Source organism: Contarinia nasturtii, unplaced genomic scaffold, assembly GCF_009176525.2.
Source record: "Contarinia nasturtii isolate CC-2019 unplaced genomic scaffold, AAFC_CNas_1.1 Cnas_scaffold_2806, whole genome shotgun sequence".
Classification (NCBI taxonomy): Eukaryota; Metazoa; Arthropoda; class Insecta; order Diptera; family Cecidomyiidae; genus Contarinia; species Contarinia nasturtii.
In genome coordinates, this window is record NW_022200123.1 from 1,242,670 (window position 1) to 1,263,749 (window position 21,080).

A 21,080-nucleotide genomic window follows, 5' to 3' on the forward strand; every position below is an offset into this window, starting at 1 on the left:
CTTTTCACTGCAATATGAAAATGCATGTCTGTATTTGTTTTTCAACATTTTCAGCATGGTCAATTCAAAATCGACAAACCCCAGCTGCATTCGATTAGTGCATCAAATGCAGTTTGTGATGACTTGCTCATTTTCGATGCATTCTCAATTGAAACCTAAACTCTATCTCTGCTCTTGGAGCATCAATTTCATAATGCAATCCGTACAAATGGAGCGGACATTTCCATTCTAATGCATAAACGACATGCTTTCACATTTGACAATATAATCTGGCATTACGAGATTTGAGTGTTTCACCAAACATTTTCATTAGAGACGATTTTTTTCTTCTTCTTCTTCTTCATTATCTCTTTTAAGAGAAAAGTTGAACGAAAAAAAACTCGAAATTAAAATAATTTCAGACTATTTGTCTATTTCAATTAGAACAAATCCTGACTTTCTGGAGATTGGCTAACAGTTTCGAATCGATTTACTTTACGTGTGCACAGTGAAATGTGTGTAGATGTGTTTTTGTGCGAAAACTTTGAGGTTGTTGAAGAGAAGCACAGTATACACATGCACACGATGGCACAATAAAAAAAAATCGAAAAACAAACTTGAATATAAGTGTAGAAAAGTGCTTTGGGACTCAATTATAGTTTGACGTTGTTGTTGAAATGGATAATAAAAGTTTTTAGATTTTAATCTAAAAAGCTGGCAACGTCAAAGTTTGAATAGAGTGGTTGAACAGGGAATAAAATGCAGAATAGAATAACGGTTGCAAAACAAGCAGTCTAATACACTCGGCAATAACCATTGAAAATTGATAACACTGTTGTAAAATGTAACTTGTGTAAGTGTGCGTGTGTGCTTTCTTTTTTGTTCTATATAAAATTCTGTAAAGGAAAGTGGAATGCCGTTCGTATCCATTCTCTGTTCGTATACAATGATATTGAGGCAATTATGTGAAATAATTACAATTTTTGCATGTAAACTTCCGATGGTAGATACGTTAATGGCAACGGACGTGCATGCCGTATATGTGTATTTGCCATTGATGGTGCTAAATCGAAGCAATCTTTTGTCAAACAAAATCCAATAAACCGGATGAGATAAATAATTGTCAACTAAAATTGAAAGAAAATTGTTTTTTTTTTCCTTGTCGTTTATGGCGCGCACACACACCGAGGCCACTTTTCTACCAGCTACAAAATCAAGAGGATATTATATTTCAATGCTTGATGCTTATAAGTGATGCGAATTGTTGAGCGCTGAGTGTAAACGTGCAAATATAGAACGGATGAAAAAGCGAAAAAGAGAATAGGTAAAAAGAATGAAAGAAAGAGATAGATTGATGAATTGGAGGCAACGAAAGAAGAAGAAAAAAAAATGTGATAAAAATTGTTCCGTCTTAATAAGCGCCTGATAGAAAGTTATCAAATCGATGCTTGGCGATGCTTGAAAAACGCCATTGCACAAAGTTATTCATTCAGAAAAAGTCATTTACGCTTTTTGATGGAAAAATTGAACGAAAAAGTCGAGCACACAGCAAACTCTGTCTCCATTCGATCTCGTCTTACATTAAGATTCCGTCGTGTTGATGATGAACGAGAAAATTATTACGAGAAAAGAAGAAGCAGAGGCAGAAGCAAAAAAAATGCCAACTTTATACATGAGAAATGAAGTTCAAATAAAATATATTATAGTAATACATATTGTATATAAAAGTAATATGACATCCCCAATGTGCGCGTACGCTATATTGTTCAGTCAACTTAATAGAAAATACCTCGGGTAACATATTCGAATTTATCGATAGAAATGTTATGCTTTGATTGCAATTCGCCTCTTCAACTTGATGTCGTTCTTGTATTTTGTTGTTATATATATTAACGGGACGCTTCACATTAAAATGTTTCTTTTTTTTTCACGATCAAAACGAACGAGCTGGCTTGCAGACATGTGCAGAACACGAATTGGAAAAGGACAAAGTGGGTGCTTCGATTTCTGAAGAAAAATTCTTTGTTATGGTTTATTTCGTTGAATATTTTGGTGATGGCTAGCATGTTTGTGTCTCGATTGAAAGATGCGCTTGCCACAACAGCCTGCGAATAAGATAAAACTGACGTCTTTTCTATTAAAAACTCATTACCCTTGGAATTATTTTTTTTTTCAGTTGTATTTTGATGCGAATACAGAACGAGATAGAGAGAAAAATGGGAAAAGGTTATTGGGAAATCTTTCACTGCCGTTGACTTTTTCCATGTGTTGTTGGGAAAATTAGCGCGTATATTTTTCTACATAACACTCGGTAACCGTAAAGTTGCTCTATCACTTTTGCCCTTGTTGATTTTTCTGCAGAAAGTTTTTTTTTGTGTTTAATAGAAATACTATCTTCAGGCCATCTAGAACTAATATGCCGTTGATATTGCCGTAAACAGAAAGCGAATAGTGTGTACGGCAACTTTGCAGCAAAAATACGCTTGAGAAGAAAAAAAATCTCGCACCGAAAATATCAAGTGTTCTATAAACAGCATTGGTTTTGGGGCGCACAGCATTAACCAACCGAAAGCAATTTCATTGCGAACAAATAAAATTGGCTTGGAAAATTATTTTCGGCATTCAACATACACCGACAAACACATCGTCGGTACAAACTCCATTTGTCAGGGTAAACGTATTCGTGCGTTTTCATCGAAGTTGAAAACTATAGACAAATGTTCATTCGCTCAACCAATACGTGCAAAATGGCAAAAATTTATGGCGATACGAAGCTAGACGCACCTCTAATTTCGATTAAATTCACAACTTTGTGAACAGCGTTCTATTAATTTTCCGTAAAATGCAAATTAGAATGGTGTTCGGCTGTTCTATTTGCATTGTTTCCATTTGAAAATTATATTCCTCTGTCGCATTTCATTCTCTATCATCCCGCACAGCGATTCGGTTTGCTTATCACTCTCTCACTTTATCGCCATTGCAAAAGCAACGAACCAACAACAAAAACAACGGCCAAAAGAAATTTTCATGCGCATGCATCGAATATCGAATGTAGCGCAGGAAAATCGTCGGTAACATAACGATATGAAATTCAGCAAAATTTAACAGTATAATTCATGCAATGCCGATGGCAATCGAAACAATGAGACATATATCCTATGCATACAATTTTCATTCGTTTTGTATCAATATGCAAAATAGGCTATCTTTCTCCGCTTTCTCTCTGTCCCTCGTTCGCTCGTCATTCCATTTGTTCGCTTTGGCTTATCATAAAACGGTTGGAAAAATAGTGCACGGAATTGTGAATTTTTTTCCGTGAAAATCGCGCGACCATTTCAAATGCGTGAACGCAAATGAATACATGTCGCAATAGAGAACATTCATTAATTGATTTCGCCATAAATTTTGTGCAAATTTTATGTTCATTGCTATTTTGAAAATCATCTTTGTCGTGTGATGCACGCACTTTCTCTGTTTCTCTGCTGGGAAAAATTATTAAACACTTTTATGCTAATCGCAAGCCCGTTGCGTCATGTGATTCAAACAAATGAGTCAGCAACAACAACAGCAATCATTTTTTTTGTAGAATTGGCAATTGCACAAGACCTCACGGCAATGGAAACTCATTTTCACTATTTGCCATAATTATTGAATAATGATTGGTCTAGTAACGCATTTTCCGTAATAATAATTTCTGGAAATTCGCACCTATTTGACTTTGGCCCTTTTTTGTAGTTTCGTATGAAAAAAATAGAGTGAACGGGATAAAAAATAATTAATGTAATCCAGCTAAATCGAAACATATGCGTGTACGGTTCTAATTGAATTTGCGATTAAGGCTGTAATTATCGATTTTCAACACGCATATAATCAACTCAAACTCGTGGTTGAACATGTTGTTTGACTGATCAAACACACACACAGTTTACAATAAATGAACGAACCGGCTCATTTGTAAATATTACATACATACACCGTATTCTCTCATATCCTCGATAAAGATCATTATGATGCTAAATAATTGCATTTGTAACATTATACATCGTGATTATATCGTCTGTTAACAAGTATGATTTTTGAATTTGTGAGTTGAAAAAAAACAACAGTGCTCGACATTTGAAATAAAGTTATACATCTTCATTTTCATATCGGGAGCATATGAAATGTGTATATTTTTCAAACGAATCATTTTATATGGTTGTTTCTAAGCACCATATGAATTGCTAAGTATTGGGTGACATATGTGCGCCTGAGGCATCAACTTGATCAACACTCGAATTTCTCTAGCGAATACGCTCACTCGTAATAAAAATTGCTTTTGAATACAAGTCTGTAGACAGATTTTTTGCCCTTTTTTTATTTATGCATTGTCAAACTTTTGCAGCAATGGATTTTGAAAACATTTCAAAATTCCACTTTAAATATTATTCCATTCTTTTAGAATTCGACGTGAAATCGGGGCATATACATCTGGTTACTGTGTTAAATTTGACACTCGTTCATTCCACCACGGTCGTTTTGCTTTGCCAAGTACTACACGAAAAAAAATATGTAAAAATGGTACTTTCATTGATTTTCATTGAGTCGGCGGAGTTTTTATAAGAAAATGAAGCTGAACGCAAATTAATTAAACTGTCTTGTTCTGTTGTTGTCGGTATCGGAAAATGGCTAATTGTCAAAGAGAGAAACATGTCACTTGACATGTAAAATGAGCAGTTTAGCAATTTTCTGGTAGTTGAACACTTTAAACGGAAGAAAATTTAACATTTCATAAAACACGCGGTTTGAGTCAATGTGCGGTTGGTCGTCTCTCAAAGACCTTTTCTCTCTCTCTCTCTCTCTCATTTTGATTCACTTTTCTCGGAAAGTTTTGGCCGTTCACTTATGGCTGAGCCACTTTAATGAAATATTCACTTTGTCATTCAGATGAATTTGAGGGTTTTGCTCTTCAGTTGTTTTTTTTTTTCTCGAATAAGCAGGAAACATTTTTTAGCTTTCCAGGAATTATTATCGGAATTGTGGGTTTGCCTTTGAATTTTATTTAGTGGAAAATGGGTATACATTTTTACAACCGCACGCATACCAAATGACTTTTTTCGCCTCGCTCTCGAAATTCCTTCCTAATGACAAAAACACCAGGAGAGGACACGGAAAATGTGACAACAGCAAAAAAAATCACTCTTAAAATATCCAAATAGATATTACTTAAAAGCGGCTACTAAAGAACAATCCATTAGCACTAATAGCGTCCGATCCAATGGCATTGGCTGTGCTTGCGTATGTACGGCATACAACAACATACAACATCAAATAATAGATACACGTAAGCAAGTGCAAAAGGATCAAAGTGAAAGCCCATTATCTGAGCAAAACTTAACACAACAAGCCAAACATTTAAATTGTGGCGCATGCATGTAAAGAGGACCAACACGAAAATCACATTAAATTTAACGGCAGATTGCAAAAATGTTTTTTATCCCTCTCTCTCTCTCCCTCTCTCTCTCTCTCGGTCGTATATATTACCAAGTGTTGTGGCGGACGAAGCAGCGAGTGAAAACGACGATGATGACCTGCAAAAGCGGCCATTATTCGGGTAGTCAGAGCCAAACAATTTCAACATGAAAACCAAAGTATAAAATGGTATTAATGTATATCAAATGTATTAAATATGCCCGACATTATCTTCTTTTCGAGCAAACAATTTTTCGCCTATTTCGTTTTTAAACACACACATACGCAACACCATCGACTGACAACAAAAGTTTCGAGATAAAAATTACAAATGGCTTTAGATAGTGGCCGTTTTTCTGTCGTCATTCCAAGGACAAGGGACAACCAGGCAAATAATACAATAAAATAAATATCACTGGCTACAGCAAAAAAAATCCTTATCGCAGTTAATGGATCTTCTACATTACTCTAAACATTCGTTTAAAATCACACACAAAAACGGACAAAAATGGGAAGATTTTTTTTTCGGAAGAATTTTATTTTCACTTGAACATATTCTCACTAAGCCTAAACCGAAATACCATGACTAAAAAAATGTAACAAAGACGAAATAAATTGACAATTTTAATCAGTGCAATATTCCTCTAGCAAATCCCAAGTGGAGAGGAAATGAGAAATTGAGTTACAGGTGACAATGATAAATCAAATCACAGTCATCACCGTCTATTCCACGTTGAATTGAATGCTCCATTTGATTCAGTGTGTATGAATAAAGTCTGGTTGTATTGAAAAAATGTTGATCAAACATTTCCGAGCCTTTGATAACAGCCATTGCAGCTTTCATATACTCTCGTGCAATGTCCGGCGATTTGCAAGCCGCTTGATTCAAACATCCATCTTGACCCGAACCCTCCAATGCTAAATAGCCAATGAATAGCGGCGCCTCGTCTGTTCGTATGAAGGAAGCTGCAATGAGGGATTTTTTTTTATTACACAAAACAGTGATTCATTTCATGATTAATTAATACGGGCAATTAATTATTACATAGTTATTACAAACAGAATACATAACAAAGATTGTGCAATGTCTTTTGTTTGTGCGATACGATTTGATCAAAATATTCGATTTAAATGGCATTCACATGTTGTTTCAAAAATATGAACACTTTATTGTGTGACTAAAAAAAATAGGTGATTCAACTCGTTTGTTTCCGCAACGATTCGCATACAAAATGCAAACAGCAGCAACGATTCGCTCGGTTGAAAATTCATGTGAACTTGTATATTTTCACTTGAACATAGCACGCCAATTCTGAATTTTCTGTATGCACTTATTAATTGGATGAAATGAATTAACGGAACATAATTTATGTGGAAATATAATTTAAAAGTTGTAAAAAAAACACTTTCACTGAATGTTAAATAGTTTTTTTTTTGTCAAGGAAACAATTTTCATATTAGCGAAGTAGGAAAGCAGAACTTACAATCCAATGCACGTGCCCTTGCATATTGACCACCCCAATTGCCCGCTCCAATAAGACCGGCAGCAAAAATTAATGCCTTCAACATCACCAAAATCAACAGATTCGTCAAATTTAAACTTAAAATCTGCCAAAAAAATTGTTGAAATTTAAAAAAAGTTTTGAAATCAAACAAAAAGAAAAAAAACATAATTTTTTTAATTTTTTTTACCTGACTATTTCCAGTCGAACGGGATATCATTTCCCTGGCCATAGAAACGACAATTTGTCCTGTGGGTCCATTTAATGCATTTCGTGCTGAATCAAACCAGCTTCCAGATGGTGGTTGTGGTCCGTACACGATGGGTGCGTCGTTTGGTCCATTCCCCGGCACATTCTCAATTTCTTGTCGATTTCCATATTGATCACCTCCATAATTTGAATCTTGAATTTCATTTTGAGCGATATCATCGCAGCGTACAGATTTCACCGCAATTGTTATCATCCAAACACCAATCACACATTTAAATAACATTTTTTATATATTTTCGTTACAATTCTTGACTGAGAGAGATTGGTCTATATATATTATTCAGTCCAAGTGACGCGCACTGCTTAAGAAACCAAGTCAAACTAATCCATGTACTGTTTCTGTCAGTTGATTTATAAGGAAATGTGCAGGTAGTAAAAAATTGAGAAAAAAAATGGTAGGTATGTTTTTGTTCGCAAAAAAACTCTTTTCGGGGCAAAAAAAATGTGAGTAAATAAAATGAAAATCGTTGAGCATGTTATCGAGCAAACAATGACAAAGACAACAGTAACAAAAGACAAAACTATTATCGCATCCATTATTATGACAAAACAATTTCATGGTACAAAGAACTGCTCATCTATATCTGTTTTTTTTTTTTTTTTTTTTTTTGTCAACGACGGTTGTACGTTGAGAAACGAGCAAAAATCACTATCACAAGTGAATCTGTACAAATTGGATGGATACATAAACGTATAATATATTTGCTTTAACATCATTTCAATGCTTCATTTACCTGTGTGTGCATATGCATGCACTTTAATCTTGATTCATCGCTCGAGAAAAAAAGATAAAAAATGCATACGTGCAATATTAGATCTTAGTAAACATTTTCCAAATTCGATGCAGTCAATTTTCAAGCGATGTGCGTCTTATTTTTGTATATATTCAACGATTTCAAGCATAATTTACTTTCGGCGATAATATGCACCATAGAATCGCGAAATCGGCGAGAAAGAAAGAGCCAGAGGGAGAGAGAGAAATCCTCAATTTGAGTGAAAACAAAAGAAACTGAAAGCCATCTTTTGAACATCATCGTCGTCATCATCATCATAATCATCAGTTTTGTTGCAAGCACTCGCTTCCTGCAACTGAATAGGTGAATGCAAATTTTCACTTAATTCGATTGCCATTTTCTTCGGAATAGATACAATGAAAAACTTACTTTCAATTGCAGCGAACAGAAAAACATGCAACCAGCTTGTGTGCATCTTTTGTATGCATGATTTTGGTGAGGAAAAAAGATGAAAATTCTTCGCTGGCAAATGCTTCAAATGAATCATATTACCAGTAAATTCTAGAGTGTGATTTTGTCAGCGAAAAAAAAAATTCATTATGTATGGTTTCCTCGAAGCATTTAATAATTCTATTTGTGACATGAAAATCTATTTGTCAAGATCAAAAGTCGATATATAGATTCAACATTATGGTTATTGTTGTTGTTTATCAATTATTAAATTATTCAATATTTAAAAGCAAAACATTTGAAATTCAGTGAATGCGTTAGATTCAGGAACGATATATGCACGAATATTTGAAATAAAGATGCTTGAGTGATGCGCATGTCTGCAATTGGATTTCGCCGCTTTTGACATATTCATTCGCTTTGGCAATGTTTTTGCTATTGATTTTTCTCCCATAGCACGAGCTTTAGAACAACAACAAATCCATTCGCAAAACAACCATTTGACATTTCATTTAAAACCGAGTGTTGATCATAGAAATTTGACTAAAGTAAGTGCGTGTGTTCAAATACTCTCTGAATAATCTATTCATTCATAATTATAAAAGAAAATCGTTAAATAATTTGTTAAACACGTCCCCTGATAGCTGTTATTTAAGAGTGTGGTGTTATGTAATCTGTTGTTTACCTGTCGATTCAAACGGTAATTAATCTTTTCAAAGTAAACACGTAATTTTTTCAGTGAATGAACGCAAGCAATTTCAATTTCTTCGAATCTAAAGAGTTGAAACGAACATTTTTTCTCTCGTCAAATCCGTGGCTGACCCATCTTCTTCATTCAAATTCATTAAAGTGAAGATTCATTGCTTGTTAATGAGTGTGGCATTTGTCATATTTATTCATCGTATTTGTCATTGTGACCATTGATACTAGCGAAGCTGAAAAGCTGGCCCATTCTAGTAATTTGATACGATTTCCATTTTATTCATAACATATAATAATACTTAAATCTATTTAAAAAACGATTTGTTGTAACACATTACAAGGAGGGTTGTTCTGCACAAGTAAAACAGCATTCATCAAACAGCACTATTATTTATAGGGTGCAAATGCATGTATGTATATACGAAATAGGCACACAAATCACTTAGTTCCATGTTCCCTAGCGTATTTATGCATCGCGACCAGTTGAGCTGTGTCGGCGCCTCTATTGTCATACAGTCACAACCGTAGTGGTTGCTGTGCACGTATGAAGGTGTTTGTACTAATCGGCCTTGTTGTAAATCATACCCTCGAAATGTCCCATATGTCACATGGTGGTTAATTCTTCTGCATCTCTTGTTCATCGGCTTTCGTCAATTCGTTCATATTCGTTTTTTTGCATATGTTTCGCTTTGTGCATTGAGTACATTCTTTGCTGGTGGTAGATTGTATGTATGTAGAAACTTGAAACAGTCTCGTAAATTGAATATTTGTCACATTTTCATTGTTATTTGATGATGACATTGATGAGGTTTGATATTCCGATCGAATGGACTCTTTTAAGACTCAGGTTGCACTTTTACGATGCCGTAGGGTTTTTCAAGCAAACATTCGATAATTTCTTGAAAAATAAGAGACTTCGATAGATTTTTTTCGGCATTGTGTGCCACTTGATTGTTTTTCCGATTTTTTTGTGTTTGGTAGCATCAAAGAAAATTGGGAGTACAATTTTTATGCAAAGCTGTACTCAATTTTGTCCATATATATCGAAATGTGCGTTAATCCCCTCAAATTATTACCATCATCGTTGAGTTTGTACAAAGGCACATTTGGATTAATGCTCATCAAAGGATAAAATACACCACTATCACCGCAAGCAAGCATTTTTCTTTTACATTCCGCTTGCTCACACTGAAAGCCCCCTGAGGTGTTGTCACTCATTTGGAATGAATCGTCAATGTAGGCGATTTCAATTACTTTTATTGTTTCATTCATGTGCGGCAGTGAATGGAACAGATTCGCGCTGCTATTATTATTGTACACACCAAACTATTTCCGACTTTCCATAGAATTGATACAGATTTGGTTATTGTGTGCGAAAGTCGAACTCTAATCGCATTTCAACATCGACACACAAATAACGAATCAATGCGACAAGTTTGTTGGAGTACTCAATCGTACATCGAAAGAGCGACACCGAGAGAGAAAGGAAGAAAAATGTAAACATACGTGCGTTTATCTTTAGAATGTATCGCTTCAACAAGTACGCATGAATGGGATGCAAAATAGGGGTTTTTTTCGTCTGCAAAAAAAAATTCAACGCTTGATTATAGGGACCAGTGCATTAAACTGTAATTTTATATCAAACCACTTTCCAAATATGTCACATGCGATTCTTGTATTTTGGCCAATGTTCCAATAACAAAGAATACTGCCAACAAATTCGTATACATGGTTGCAGTTTCAATTTCAGGGGGATGGACATGAAATTGACAATCTAAAGGAGTTCCAAAATGTTACGAAAAATCTAGAGGCGATTAATTTTGTCACCATAAAAATGAAGACCAATAAAAGTCCAGAAATTTCTTTTAAAATTATTCAATGGTATTTTGAATCCGTTCTCCATGGGAACTCATCTGGTGTTTTTTTTTTGCTCTGAACCAAGACTCACGATAACTTGTTATACTACGCAATAGCCTCATATCTTCAATACGATATGTACCCCTTAGCATCAATGCCTCTAATTATATGATAATTCGATGTACTTTGTGTGCATGAAGCAAGTGAATACTGGCATTGAATCGGCGTCTACATTCAAATTGAAATGTAATGAGAGCAAAGCCCACCATCAATTCAATCCCTTGGTTATACCCATCTATTTGCTTTCAACACGGTTTGACGACACTTTTTCCTCTCTCTCTTTTTCTATGTCTCCTATTACCCAAAACCAGTATTGAAATCATAACATTTGTTTTATATGTAATTATTTTATTCATAGGAGACAAATTTCGTTGTTCGTTGTATCAACGACATCAATTCAGATACAAAATATTTTGGATTAAACGAAAGAAAAATGCAACAAATTGATATATTGAACAACATTACGAGACGAATAAACATTACTCGTCGAATGATTGGAATTTTTCTATTGTATTCACTTCTGATTGACTTTTGCTACGCCCGTGGACCACATCATCCGAAAAGTGAAAAACGTCGCGCTGACGAACAACAACATATTAACGAACACTTGGCGTTTAATGCTCAGTATGTATTAATTGCACCTGCTTTGTTATTTATTTCATGACATTTAATATTGGCGCTCGAATTGCAGGCACATTCAAGAAGATTTAAATGCTCACCAACATGACTTACCAAATCAGAAAAATGTCGAAGAAATGACAGAAGAGGAGAGAAATTACATGTACTTTAAAGTTCACGATTTAGATAATAATGATAAATTAGATGGCTTGGAAATATTCTATTCCGCGACACACCATTCTGCATCTGAAGACGATCATGAACACGATAAAGGAAGCGAAAACAACGAAGCGAGCGGAACACAAGAAGATCAAACGGCGCTCGATAACAGTTCGGCGTCGAATGTATCAAATTTAAAACTTCTAGAACTTGATGAAAATGGACAAATAGTTAACCAAAATATTAATCACATTATAGGTTCGTATCAATCACATAGCATACATATGGATTTAACAGCGATTGTTTTTTTCTTTTGAATTTTTAGATGTACTCGACAATTTTTTGAATTTGGCCGATCTGAATAATGATGGCTACTTGAATTACGCTGAATATACGGCTGCTGTAAAATTGGGCAATGCTGTGACCGAAGAACAACACCCAGAATTGTAAAAAAGCCTTTTAATAATCGATGTCAATGGAAGAGCGTTTTACCTTGTTGGTGTTTGAACTCCGTTTTGATACATCCATCAGCTGTGTACTTACAACTTTCATCTGAATTTAGCAAAATTCTATTTTTTTTTGTCGACAAAGATCTTTTGAATATAATAAATAAAAGTGGAATGCAATAATTTGAATTAATAAAATAAGATTTTATTGACATTTGAAATTACTTTAAAACAAAGTATGCAATGAATTATGCGCTCCGATACTATTTTACTGGATGTTTTTTTTCTCAATCAGAGTCCATATCTTCTTTATCATTGTTTGTTTGTGGTGTAAATGAAAATGCAACATCTTCCATACCTGCCGATGACATTTTGAGGCGATTTTGTTTTCGTAGTTTTTTCTCTAGTTTTGCCTTTCGTTTTTTGCTTAATCCACCATTGTCGGTATCGGCTTTTCGTTTCTTACCATTTGTTACACCATTTGTTACTGTTGGTTTCGATTCGATCACGATCTCCTCTTCGCTTTCTTCTTCTCCTCCATTCTCTTCGTCAGCTTCTTCGTCTTCTCCATCACTGTTCTGATGGCCGTTTTCAGTGTTGAATCCGTTCTTTGTCTTTGACGTATCAACTTCGCTATTTTTGATATCCTTAATTTCCAATCGTTTGCAGAACGCAAAATAAACTTGATATGAGTCGAGTTCGATTTTCTGACGAATCAATTGAACGCTGTCGCAAATTTTCGGCCATTTAACGGTGCATTTATAATTGCCAATTGTCTGTGTGCATTTGTGCATTTCTTGGAACAATACCAACAGAGACGAGAATTCTTTTGACGAAACTTGATCGCTTGTTTTGGCCCATTCAACATATACATGAATGGCCGCTTCAATTTTAATATTATGTTCATTGAATTCGTTTGTATCGTTTGCGATAAAACCATGATTCTTATACATCATGCTAAGCAAATCGATGGCCTGTGATCGTCGGAATGGTCGACATTTATCGGCTCGCAATAGACTCGTCCGGGCAATAATTTGACCCAGGCGCCACACACCAACCCATCGTGTTTTGAAAATGTCACTGAACACAGTGTACTGAACTTTTGGATTTCTCACCCTCAAGAAATTTTCCAAACATCCGGCAACGGCTTCCAGCAAAATCGGATCGGGTGAGTTCAACAATTGACTGACGGCTATTAAAAATGCGCACAAATTTGAACGTAATTTATTCTGTTCGTTGATGGCAACTGGATTCGCTTTAACATTGATAATACTTTGGAATAGTTCGTACAATTTGATTTCGTTAACATCATCAATGTTCGAAAATTCACGTAGATTTAGTAACATTCGTAAAACACGTTGTAAACGATTAACCAGTGGTTGATGGTCTTTGTTGCCAACACATTGTTCGTACATTGGAATAAGATCGGTTAAAATGTTCAATGTGATTGCCAGCGATGGGCTTGTTTTCAAGTAAATTTCAATTAAATCCAATACACGAATTCGAAAATGCATGACCGTTGTGTTGGTCGTTCGTTCGAGTTTTGTTTTCTTTTTACTTTCGCCAGTTTTTTTGCGAATTGCTCTAAATGCATCGGACAAGGCGGCATCCAAACGTTGAGCCTCCTCATCGTCCATATCGTTCAAGTCAACCGATTCAGTGTCAGTTTCCGGAATGGCACCGCCAAGTGCTTGTGACACGGCCGATCTTAAGTGATCTGTAACCGTGCCCTCTTCATCGGCGTCCGTGAAATCTTCATCATCACTGCTCTCGTCGGCATCTTCATCGTCACTTTCAATGCCATTCTCTTCATCCGATTCGGTTTCATCGTCTGATTCCATCTCTTCATCATCACTTTCGGCCGTCGCATTATGCGGTGTCAATGGATTCTTTTCGCTCATGTCTAACATCATTAAAATTTGATCAACGGCTGCTGGTGTCAACGCCGGACACAGTTCGGGAAATACATTGTCGACAACGGTTCGCATAAAACTTTTGCTCTGTGACAACAATTGTAAGAATAAATCTACCACAACTTCAATCCATTCGGCTTCATTTGTTTCGTTGGACTTTGTTTTTGCTTTTAGTTTATTTTGTGATCGCTCCAAACACTTTTCCAAATCGTCAATCGAGAAAATGGCCATTTGAGCATCGACAAACAATTGCAGTCCCATGTGCATCAATAGAATATCGAAAACGTTGTACAGAATTTTTTTTGTCTTCTTTTTTGTCGTTACATTTGCATACATTTTGCGCCATGCTTGGAGAGCATCATCAGATAACGGATGACGTAATGTTTTATTGATTGATTTACTCGATAGTTGTTTGTTACAATACTCGATGATCGTGAGCAGAGTGATTTTTTCAGCTTCAATATTTTGCGATTTTGCTTGCAAACTCGAAAAGAATGCTTGCTTCAATTTGTGCGCCAAATCATTTGGCAACACATCCGAGTCGCGCTCCTTTACGATTGCGTCCGTTTGCTTGTTCACATAGAAGAGGCCATATTTCAAAAGGAATTGCAATTGTTCGGCACGCCAATCTCTGTCATTCTGAACGGATTTCTGAACAATTAGCGTTTGCAGCATTTGAACACAATGCTCTCGTTCCATGTGCAACCATCCTTCGTTCGATTTTGGATTCTTTGTCTTTCGATCGAGCAAAATGTTCTTGTAAAATTCGACCAATTCTTTAACACCATCCGATTTCAATTGTACGATAAACTTGTGAATCACACGAATTGGTGTGTACTTTTCAATGACCAACGTACCGGGAAAATCGATGAACTTCAAAATGATTGCTACCTTGTCAGTTTCGCTAATTGATTCTTGTTTTGTGTACTTTTCAATTGCGTTAAAAAATTGAGTGTATAATGTTGGTGAGCTGTTGTCATTGTTTTTCTGTTGTTTGCTGCTTCGCAGAGATTTCGTGAGCAGCGCAATGAACGCATTTGACAATAGGGCAATAGCGGTTTTGCTTTTAATTTGGCACCCATTGAAGAGGATGGTGAGGAGTCGCAATGTGACAATTTCTTTAAATTTCGTTGGTGCAAGTAGAATTTCGTTGATTTCCTTGTACCAAAAATCGAGCAGTTTCTTCTCTGGCACACATTGTGACAAAAATTGACCAAACACTTCGTATGATGGATGAGTGACGGCAATCATTGTGGTGGCCGGTGACCAAAATAAACGGCCTAAATGTTTGTATGCCAACGGTGTGAGAATGTCACTGGTTTGCAATGAAGACGATAGAAAATCTTCATCAATAGCAGCCGGATACTTCGATTGGCATTTGATGAGAAACTGAACGGTGTTGATGTTTTGTTTTTCCCATGGACGTTTCAGCTCTTTTTGCATCAATGGCCACATTATTTTGTTGAATTGTTTTTCGCTGATTTTCTCCAGCAATTCCAATAAAAATGTGTATGCAAGCGATGAATGATACGATTTATAATGCGATGCATTTATTAATGTTTCAATGCACTTTTTGATTTCACTATCGCTAGCTGAATTCAATTTGTTTGCATGCAAAATGGATGCGCATACCAACACACGACCGATCAGTGCATCTGAATCTTCCTAAAAAGTTCAACATAAAAAAAATGCAAATATTTATATCTGTAGTTTGATTAAACTTCAGATAGTTTTTACTTACTTTTTCGATATTGCTACCAGCTCCAACGCTTAATGTGACATCCATTAATTCAAAAAGATTTGTGATTGTCGGATAATCGTCGGGATTTGTTGCCAGAAATGCAACCAATGCTGCGTAGAAACCACTGCGGGAGTCCGATGTTGATGCCCCCAAACCGCGTACAAATCGACGAACATTTCGTACTTTTTCCACCTAAAATCCATCAAAAACCAACATTTTTAAATGTTTCCAACCTAAAAAAAGGTCGATGTATTTGGTAGTATGGATGATAACACACATACCTGATTTTCGTCGATTTTTATCTCTTTTAAATGTTGTAATAAATTGACGGCTCCATTGATTCGATTCAGTTTTTCACTATTCGTTAGTTTCTTGAACGATTCCGATATTTTATTGCCAATATTTGAGTTTTTATTGTTTTTGCTTTGTTTCAAAGCATCCACGTGCTGTTCCTTCGCCTTCATATTCACATACAATATGTACACATACTTTGGTCGAACGTAACACAAGTTCGGTTATTATTTGTCAGACGAACGTGGTTTTTCAGCGCTGTGAAACTGTCAAAAGTGTAATACCATTGCGAATGCTTTGCTATATTGACATGTGCACAGCGCCGCATGGAAATACAAGACAAATAGATGAACATTGAAAAGAGACATACGACCACATTTCGAATTCGCCACACTAACGTCTATCGTTTGCGTTACGGTGCATCATCGCCAACCAATGTGACACAAGTTCGAATGCGATACCTGAACCGACATAAACAACCATACAAATTTAGCATTTTTTTATTTTATTTTTGAAATAAAATCCATGTAAATTTTAGAAAGTATTTTTAATATTGAATCATTTGCAATGGTGGTTCCATTGAATTTGCCAAAATGTTTGGAATGTTGTGTGTGTGCGAGTCCGTTGATTGACGTTAAAAAGAACGCATCAAGCGGCGGCAACGGAACGAAATATAGCCATTTTCTTTTCTAAAGTCGTCTTTATCATTTGGACGGCTGAACATGTGTCAAATGGTTAAAACCATTCCTCAAATGTGTGTGCATTTTTTTTCAAATGTTGAATAAATTTTGAGATATTTTGTACGGAAAAAAGATCATCATTGGAGTAAATCAAATCGATATTCTTTGAATAGCCAAGTGTGATGTTTACGTATTAAAAACGTAAATAAATTCGTATACAATTCAAGAGCAATTTTTTTTTTTTGAATATAAATTTATCAATTTTTTGCGCGAGTTGTGCATTGAAATACACAGAATCGCTTAAGACAATTAGCTCCGTAAAAGGCGAGCATTGAGTGCAAAAAATATTTCGGAAGAAGGAACGATTTGATATTCGGAACTTTTTTATCGTGAATTGTGACCTATGTTAAATGTATTAACATTGAGAAAATACACACTATTTACCGGAAATCAGTGATTTACGATAAGAATTTTGGAGTTTGGAATGAGAACTTTGAATGAATACAGATCATCTGAGAGAAAATTTGATTTCACCAATAAAACCGTAGTCGGAAAACTGTAGTCGGAATAATTAACCGCAGTGTTTATAAACAATTGTATGCAATTCACAAGTGAAGTTTGAACGATACCGACAACAGTGCAGAAAAAGCAATAAAAGCATCTATCAAATTAAAGAGAAAAAAAACGAAGAAGAAGAATAAAAGTATTAGAAAAGAGTGCATTGAACGCGCGCACGCACGCACATTGTTTGGATTTCGAAAAATCGCCATCATTATTTACAGATACATCTCAAGTACTGCTATTAAACCGGTGTACAATCAAAATAAGAACAAACCGACGAAAAACAATTACTGTTTGTTGATATATTTCTTTTATTACACTCATTAACCGTTGATATTGTGTAAAACAAAGTATATCGACAAGTTTTTCATACGACATGGCTGGTAGAGGTGCCTATGATAACAACTCCAGGTATGCCCTTTTTCTTCTTCTTTTTTTGGTTATGGAAAATCATTTTATGTGTGGTCAATAGTTTAATTATTTTGGTGGGGTCGCTGTGATTTTGTCATCATTCATTATTCGTGTCTGGCGTAAGGCAAAAATGCAATTGGTATATTTTGTACATTGAGTGTCTCTCTTAAAATTCAACAGAGTTCGATACAATTAGGAAGTCGATGTATACACAGAGAGACGGAAAATATGTGAAGTAACAAACAATAAATGAATAGTTTTAAATGGGCCTAGCAGCGCTGTCTATTTGCCGTAGTTACCGCATTACACATCTTATATGCCAAAAATGTGTTCGTTTTTCGCAGACATTCAAGACTGTGTGTACTGTGTTGTTTTTGTTGGTTTTTGTTATGGTTAAAATGTATCGCATGCGTGTATGTATGTGTACATGGTTCTTTGCACGACAACGACGATGACGACGGTGTGTCGGCAACATCACATTTTGGCAGATTTTTTTCTCTTTCTCTTGCTGGTTTTGTACAAAAAGAAAAGGCATCCCTTCTTTTCGGTTTCGCTCGTTGAACTGTTTTTTTTTTTAATTTCTGCAGTAAAAGTTAACTTGACTTCGTTAAGCATCACGAATAAAATGTTTTCGCTTTCATCCGGAATTATTAAAAAAAAAATATATATATAACTTGGTTTTCTAAATTTAGAGTCACTTTTGCTTTTCCGCTTTCGATCCGATTGCGAGATTCTTTCTTCTTTCAATGCCGACTCTTTGTACGCTCCGAACACGAACGCATTGCCACTATGATTTGAATTTTACAAAAAGAACACACATACACATAAATAGACGGACATGTATAGAATACAAACCATGCCGTTCTCTGCTATCTGTTGTCACTTTTCGTTTTTTGCTTTGCCACTTCAAAGCGCACACATAAAAAATAACGACCGGGGATGTTACATAAGTCGACGTAAATTGCCGGTATATTGTAATGAAAGCAAAAGTCGTCAATAATATTGATAAAACGCACAACGAATAGGCGAATGACACATTTTCACAGCTCATTTATTGATTAAATAACTCTAAATCATTTTGAGTGCATTTGAATTACGTACAAACAAAATAAAATATGTATTAAAATGAGAGTTTATTTATCTTTCTCTCTTTCGCAGAGGTTATGGCAAAAAACCATTGCCAACTGAACCACCATATTTGGCATTCGTTGGAAATTTACCGCAGGGAATCGTTCAAGGAGATGTTAAGAAAATCTTTCCAAACTTGTATGTGAAACATGTGCGTTTGGTCAACGACAAAGATACAGATTTGTTTAAGGGCTTTTGTTATGTGGAATTTGAAAATTTATCCGATTTAAAAGAGGCACTCGAATTGGATGGCCGAATTTCTTTGGACGAATGTGATGCTCCACTGCGTATTGATGTTGCCGAACAGAAAAAGGACAGGTATGAAGAGAGAACTCACTTTTAATCAACATTTTTTTTGATAATAATTTAAAATTCGATTTTTGAAATGAAAATAGGAGCGGTTTTAATAAACGCGGACCGCAACAGGGACAAGGACAACAGCAACAACCGCAAAACCAACAACGTAATCATGGTAACATGAATAATTATAATCGTGGCGGAAGACCACAACAACAAATGAATAATGATCAATTCCGAAGCGGTAATGATCGTTATAATAATGATGGTTACAATCAAAACCATCATGGACGAGATGGCAGAGACTTCGGTAGAGATGGTCGAGGTAACAGCAGCCGGCCTGCTGGCAACAACTATCATGGTTTGTACACACACACTCTCTCTCTCACCCACACTTACTATCGTCATAATTAAAAGTGAAATAAATTAATATACTATGTGTCTATTGCTTATTTAGACCGTCCAGCTAATCGAGGCCGCTACGGTAACTTCAGCGACGATGGTCCTGGTCAAATGGTACGCTTCGAAAGAAACCAACGCGAAGGATCCTACAATAATCGTGAAGAAAGGTAAATAACATGAGAATTTACCATTTTTTTACCTAATCTGTCACCATTGACAAGCGAACTAAAAAAAAAATTATCGTGGAATTCATTGTTTGATTTTAGGTACGGAAATTATAACCGACGAGGAAATCAGGAACGTCCTACTTCGTTCAATAATAATCCGGATAGCAGACCTCCTCCTTCTGCCGCCACTCCAGTGCATGGTTAGTTATTATTATTTATTGCTAAAAGCAAATTACCAATTGAAAATCACTGAAAAGAAGAAAATAAAGATATTCAATGAAATAAATATCTAATGTCAAATTCCAAATTTCAGATGAAGCCGAGAGGCCAAGACTAATATTAAAACCTCGAACAGTTACGGAACCAATTAATGCTGTGGCTGAAACCAAACAGGCAGCCGCAATTTTCGGTTCGGCCAAGCCACGAGAAGAGAATTTATCCAAGGTTAAGCCAGGCGAAACTACCGAAAATTAAGAGAAAAGAAATACACACATTTTAAATGGAAGAGAAAAACAAAACACATGAGAAATTAAACAAAAAAAAAAACAACAACAACCACACAATTACACTTACATTCATCCCAACATTTATTTTATCGAGCAAAAAAAATAATGCCAAGGATGTGCAGACTAAAGAAAAATAAGTTCCCACTAAATTCAGCGACAGTTGATTTACACGTATAAACACTATTTTATATGTATGAAAACAAAGTGAATAAAATTAACAACAAAAATTGAATAAAACAAAAGGAAAATTTCAAAAAAAAAAAAAAATTATGCAAAATTGGTCAAGATTCCCAATGTGTAAACAAACTGAAAAATAATAGCCTTAAGGAGAGATATGGAAGCGTTTAAACTAAAACAAACACGTTCACTCATTCATTAAAAGAAACAAAGAAAAGAAGAAAAAAAACATACAAACACTCTCTCGTTTACTCTCTCACCACACTTATTTGCAGCAACAATAATAATTATAATTATCGTACATAGTGATTTAATGTAACATCAATTTAAATTTATAGATTTAAAATGCATGTAATTTTTTCTATTTGAAAGCAACAAATCAACACACAACAACAACAGCAAAATAATGATGATAAAAAAATCCAAAACTCTTTTTTTGTAATAAATTTTCTCACTCTGGGGTGCGTGTCACATATAGAAGCTAACGTCGTCAAAATAAAACATCCTATCTAAATATTGAAATTAATGGCAAAATGAAAAACAATTAGAAAAGCGACTTTTTTCTATTTAAACAAAAA

At 35.3% G+C, this 21,080-nt stretch overlaps 4 protein-coding genes across 4 annotated transcripts; 2 read left to right on the top strand and 2 right to left on the bottom strand.

The window, feature by feature from the left end:
* Window positions 1-6,013: 6,013 nt before the first annotated feature.
* LOC116349214 lies at window positions 6,014-7,504 on the bottom strand. Its single transcript, XM_031780550.1, has 3 exons — window positions 7,123-7,504; window positions 6,915-7,038; window positions 6,014-6,396 (listed from the first exon to the last, which is right to left on the bottom strand). The coding sequence occupies exons 1-3, from the start codon at window positions 7,423-7,425 to the stop codon at window positions 6,113-6,115; spliced, it is 711 nt and encodes a 236-aa protein (XP_031636410.1). The 5' UTR covers window positions 7,426-7,504; the 3' UTR covers window positions 6,014-6,112.
* A 1,346-nt stretch (window positions 7,505-8,850) lies between these two features.
* LOC116349113 (multiple coagulation factor deficiency protein 2) lies at window positions 8,851-12,426 on the top strand. Its single transcript, XM_031780387.1, has 4 exons — window positions 8,851-8,934; window positions 11,364-11,629; window positions 11,697-12,040; window positions 12,108-12,426. Exons 2-4 carry the CDS (start codon window positions 11,439-11,441, stop codon window positions 12,230-12,232), a joined length of 660 nt encoding a protein of 219 aa, XP_031636247.1. The 5' UTR covers window positions 8,851-8,934; window positions 11,364-11,438; the 3' UTR covers window positions 12,233-12,426.
* On the bottom strand, window positions 12,412-16,453 carry LOC116349112 (myb-binding protein 1A). Its single transcript, XM_031780385.1, has 3 exons — window positions 16,164-16,453; window positions 15,883-16,074; window positions 12,412-15,806 (listed from the first exon to the last, which is right to left on the bottom strand). Exons 1-3 carry the CDS (start codon window positions 16,344-16,346, stop codon window positions 12,516-12,518), a joined length of 3,666 nt encoding a protein of 1,221 aa, XP_031636245.1. The 5' UTR covers window positions 16,347-16,453; the 3' UTR covers window positions 12,412-12,515.
* Window positions 16,454-16,898: 445 nt separating this feature from the next.
* Window positions 16,899-20,596, top strand: LOC116349233 (eukaryotic translation initiation factor 4H-like). Its single transcript, XM_031780578.1, has 6 exons — window positions 16,899-17,825; window positions 18,984-19,271; window positions 19,349-19,611; window positions 19,708-19,819; window positions 19,919-20,019; window positions 20,133-20,596. Exons 1-6 carry the CDS (start codon window positions 17,791-17,793, stop codon window positions 20,291-20,293), a joined length of 960 nt encoding a protein of 319 aa, XP_031636438.1. The 5' UTR covers window positions 16,899-17,790; the 3' UTR covers window positions 20,294-20,596.
* Window positions 20,597-21,080: the final 484 nt, after the last annotated feature.